Source organism: Bison bison, unplaced genomic scaffold (assembly GCF_000754665.1).
Source record: "Bison bison bison isolate TAMUID 2011002044 unplaced genomic scaffold, Bison_UMD1.0 scf7180017864203, whole genome shotgun sequence".
In the NCBI taxonomy this organism is placed as follows: Eukaryota; Metazoa; Chordata; class Mammalia; order Artiodactyla; family Bovidae; genus Bison; species Bison bison.
The window spans coordinates 6,782,830-6,787,690 of NW_011494775.1; the positions used below are offsets into that span (position 1 = coordinate 6,782,830).

The following is a 4,861-nucleotide window of genomic DNA, read 5'->3' on the forward strand; positions in this document are numbered from 1 at the left end:
GGATCCGGAGGGTCAGGACACCGAGACCCAGCGCTTCTTGTCCACCAGCTCCACCGGCCGCCGGGTGTCCTTCAATGAAGCAGCCCTGTTTGAGCAGAGTCGGAAGGCGCAGGACAAGGGCCGCCGGTAAGGAGGGCCAGTGCAGCAGCTAACCTGGGAACTCGCCTTGCCGCCCCCGCCCTCCCCAGCACCTGGTGGGCAGTGACAGCGGGGCTGGAGAGGGCACTGGAGTGTGTGTGGGGGCCCGGCTTGCCCGAGGTGACAGGCAGGCGCGCTGGGCGCAGGTACACCCTGACGGAGGGGGACTTCCACCACCTGAAGAATGCCCGCCTCACCCACCTGCACCTGCCGCCCCTCAAGATCGTCACCATTCACGAGTGTGACTCTGGTGAGGCCAGTGCAACTGCCACACCACACTCCACGGTTGTCCCCAAGGCCAGCCTTGCCATATTCCAGGTGAGTCAGGTGGCAGGTGGCCCGGAGCTCAGGGGTGGGACCCCAACCCCACCCCCACCCAGCAGGCACCACCTTGCCCACCCACACCCTCCCCCAGCTGTGCCCCGCACCTCAGACTGGGAAGTGGGGCCTGGCCAGGTCCAGTGGGTGGGGGTCCAGCACGCCCCCTCACCCACCCATGCTCTTTGACCTGTCACTGCTTCCTCCTCCCCCCTGGCTCTGTCCCACAGCCCCCGGGGAAGGCCCTCACCGGCCGCTCCGTGGGCCCCAGCTCCGCCCTGCCAGGTGACCCCTACAACTCGGCCGTGGGCCCTGCCAACTTCGGGATCAGCCCCTCGGCCTCCAGTGACTCCGGGGAAGGCAGCTCGGTGAGGCCTCCCCAGCTCCGTCCTCTGCCCCTCTCCAGCATGGGTCAGCCTATGGGCCTCTACCTGGTCCCCGCCCCGGGAGGAAGAGGGTCAGGTTATACATGGGGCCCACGTGCATTTGGCTCACCTCCTCCAGGATTGTCCAGCAGCTGGAGAGGGCATGGTCAGGACCATCCCAGGCTGTGGGACAGGACACCCCCTACCCTGTCCTGTTCTGGGCTGGGCAAGACAGAGCTGGCCTTTGCCTGGAGAGCCTCTCAGGCAAGGTCTGGGGGTTGGGGAGAGGCCCAGCCCCCCCTGGTTTAGCGTGGCCCCCACCCAGCCCCAGCTCTCTGCTCTTCCTCTGCACTCCAAGTGAGTGACAAGTGGCCCAAGCCAGGCGGGCACTCGGGCAGCAGGGAGGGGTTAGCGGATCTCAGAGCATCTCTCTTCTCTCACAGCTGGACACTGGGGCCAGGAGCGCCAAGCCTGGTGTGCAGGGGGCTGCAGCAGGGCCTGGGGAGGCGGGCCCAGGCTCTGGGGCAGGCCCCGTCCTGCAGTTCTTCACCCGCCTGAGGCGCCATGCTAGCCTGGACGGGGCCAGCCCTTATTTCAAGGTCAAGAAATGGAAACTGGAGCCCAGCCAGCGGGCATCCAGTCTGGACACAAGAGGTGAGCTGCAGCCGCTGGTGGGGAGTGAGGCCCAGGGGGATGTGGAGCAGCAGGTGGCTCTGCACCGTCGGGGGCGGTGGGGAGGTGGTCCCCAGTCCCCACCCCAGACTGGCCAGCATCATCTGCTCACTAGTGGGCATCTGGCCCACAAGCTGGTCAGGAGGATGACCGGGGCTGCACACAGTGAGCCAGTAAAGCCAGGGCTTGTCCAGCTAGAGCGGACAACAGTGAGCTTCTCCCTTGAGGCCTCGTACAGTGTTTCTGGCGCTATAGTCAGCTAGATGACATGTACTATGGTATGGCTGTGTGCCAGTAAAACTTTATTTACAACCACAGGTGGTGAGCCTTTGATGCTGCAGACCCCTCCTCATGGTGCCCTGGACACAGGGCTTCTAAAACCTCAACCCAGGGGCCATGCAGGTCGGGGGTGGCGGTGGCGGGTGTGGCACCAACTCCTGGGACCAATGCTGCTCACTGGAGCTCAGGAGGGCCAGGCTGCTAGGGCACTTACTGCCCTGGGTCCCAGTGCCAGGAGAGGCAGGGTGAGGGGATTAGGGACAGCACCTTGTTGGAGCCAGGCTCCGGCGCCATGGGGCGAGGGAGGGCTGATTTCTGGTTGAGTGCTCCTGGCCGGGAAGGGGAGGGGAGGGCTTGTCCTGCTGCCCCACTGGGAGCCTAGGTGGAGCCTGTAATTCCAGAGGTGATTACAGGCAAATGCACACAAGAAGCACGCAGAACCTGTCTGCTGGGTTACTACCATCCCCACCCCTGAGGCTCTACCACCAGTTTCCCTGGCCCACCAGTGAGGTGGGATCTGGAGCTGGCAGGAGAGAGCATCACCTCTCCCCCTCCCCTGTCCCTTACTTGGCCCTACCTTCACCCTTCAGCCAGGCCGTGTCTTACTTGATGACCAGGACAAGTCCTTGCTCTGGCCACACCTGCCTGCTGCCTTGGCACCTCCACACATGCCCACCCTGGCCGCTGGGCTTGGTCCTGGTCTTCCGGCCCTCAGCACCTTCGTTTCCCAGCTGCACCACAGGGTGGGATAGACACTCACCTGGTCCAGGCTGGTGTCTGCTGGCCTGGCTCAGATGTGGGCAGTGGGCCTGGTGCCAGGAGGGACTTAGGCAGGTGGTCGGTTTTCCTTTACACAGGCTCCCCCAAGCGACACCACTTCCAGCGGCAGCGGGCAGCCAGTGAGAGCATGGAGCAGGAGGAAGGGGATGCCCCCCACGTGGACTTCATCCAGTACATTGCCAGCGCGGGTGACACCATGGTCTTCCCAAGCCCCCGCCCCTTTCTGGCCAGCCCCACCAGCCCGCCCCCCAGTCTCGGCAGGGATTTTTCAGTAGATAGAGGTGCTGGGGGGGACCCGTGGGCCCCCTGCCCCATCCCATCCCCCATAGGTGGCCCCGAGGACGGGCGGTCGAGTCCCTCTGGCTCCACAGTCTTCCTGGAGGCTGCCTCACTGGGGCCATCTCTCCAGCATGGGCCGCAGAAGGGAAGTGGGGGAGAATGGGCAAGGGTTGAGGGATGGGTGGGGCCCCTGCTTCCTGCTGAAGCCTAGGGCGTGAAGGTCTCTGCTGTGGACCCAGGGTACCTCCCGCTTGCTGGTGCTCCTGGGGCTGGACAGCTGCTACTCAGAAACTGTTATGACCACTTCTGGGGGTGCCACCCTCTCCCTCAGCCTAAGGGCAACTCCCAGGAAACTCTGGGCCCCTGTCAGCAGGATGGACAACTGGACCCAAGGAGCAGGGCAGGCTTCCAAGTCCTGGGTGCTTCCTGGTCAGGGAGATCACAACACTTTCTATGTGTTATCTTCCTCCTGGGTCCCTGTCAATCTGTGGTGGGGGCCCCTGGAGGGGTCACCCAGGTGTCCGGGCTCAGGTGGACTCCACTTGGTCCAATCCAACCCCAGCAACCCCTTGGTACACGAAGTTCTTAGTAAGAAGGCATTTCCTGAGAAGAACCTTAACTCTTTCAGGGCGAGGGGCCAACCCCCTGCACTACCAGCAGATGCCCTGGTCACATTTTCTTTTAACATTTTATTTATTTTTAATTGAAGGATAATCGCTTTACAAATCGTGTTGGTTTCTGCCATACATCGGCATGAGTCAGCCATAGATATACGTGTTATACATATATCCCCTCCCTCTTGAACCTCCCTCCCATCTCTCCTGTAAGACCCTGGTTGAACTGGCAGGCGCCAGGACGGCTCTGGGTTAACCCAAGAGCATCCAGGCCAAAGTGGACAGGCAGCACTCAGAAACATCATCTTCCACAGCCCGGCCAAGCCTAAAGGGTTCCCATCTGTGCCCATCGTCCTGGACCGAGAAGCAGGGTGGTCAGGAGGGGGCGGGGAGGGGACGCGGGGCGGGGGGAAGAAGGGGGGCCAATGCAGCCTCCTGACTGCGGCCTGGTTTGTAGGCTAGAGGCAGCCGAGGAGGTGGGCGCCGCAGGTGGAGCGAGCCCTGAGTCCCCCCTAGAGCGTGGCATCATCGCGGGGCCTGAACAGCTACAAGACTCAGATGGAGAGCGAGACGCGGGGCTCGAGCAGGCCCCGACCATCTACCGCGATATCTGGAGTTTGCGCGCCTCGCTCGAGCTGCACGCGGCTGCCTCTTCAGACCACAGCAGCAGCGGCAACGACCGTGACTCGGTGCGCAGTGGCGACAGCTCGGGCTCGGGCTCCGGGGGCGCCGCACCCGTCTTTCCACCGCCCTCGCCGCCACCCACACCCATGCCGCGGCCGGCGGATGGAGAGACGGGCGGACCACGCAAGCTGCTGCAGATGGACAGCGGCTATGCCAGCATCGAAGGCCGCGGTGCGGGGGATGATGGGCCCCCTAGCGCGCCCGAGAAGCGCTCCTCCTTTACGAGTGCAGGCCGCGAGGCCACCGTGGGCTGCAGCTTCGAGAGCCCCGCACCAGAGACACCCGTCCGTCCCCGCAGCCCGCGTGCCTGGCCTCGCCGCGCTCCGCGCCGCGACTACAGCATCGATGAGAAGACAGACGCGCTGTTCCACGAGTTTCTACGCCACGACCCGCACTTCGACGACGCCCTGTCTGCCACAGCACGCCATAGGGCGCGCGCGCACCCGCACCCTCATGCACGCAAGCAGTGGCAGCAGCGGGGCCGGCAGCACAGCGACCCTGGAGCACGCGCTGCGCCCCCCACCCCATCCACGGCCCAATCTGGTGCCCCCCGCCCCGCGCGCGCACCCCTGCGCCGCGGAGACAGTGTCGACTGCCCGCCCGACGGCAGAGCAGGCGATGACCCGGCCACGTCCTCCATCCCCGTCATCGAGGAGGAGCCCGGTGGTGGATGCCCGGGGTCCGGCCTGTGCGCTGGGACCCCGGGTGCGCTGCTGGACAAGCTGGCGGCCA

At 64.6% G+C, this 4,861-nt stretch overlaps 1 protein-coding gene across 1 annotated transcript in view; it reads left to right on the forward strand.

The window, feature by feature from the left end:
• The window catches only part of LOC104991947 (chromosome unknown open reading frame, human C19orf26), an 8,477-nt gene that overhangs the window by 1,297 nt on the left and 2,319 nt on the right, over positions 1-4,861 (forward strand). Inside the window, exons 4-9 of the mRNA XM_010844638.1 lie at positions 1-126; positions 285-456; positions 687-824; positions 1,265-1,475; positions 2,630-2,823; positions 3,922-4,857. Coding sequence (XP_010842940.1) covers positions 1-126; positions 285-456; positions 687-824; positions 1,265-1,475; positions 2,630-2,823; positions 3,922-4,857 — 1,777 coding nt within the window. The remainder of the gene's footprint in view (positions 127-284; positions 457-686; positions 825-1,264; positions 1,476-2,629; positions 2,824-3,921; positions 4,858-4,861) is intronic.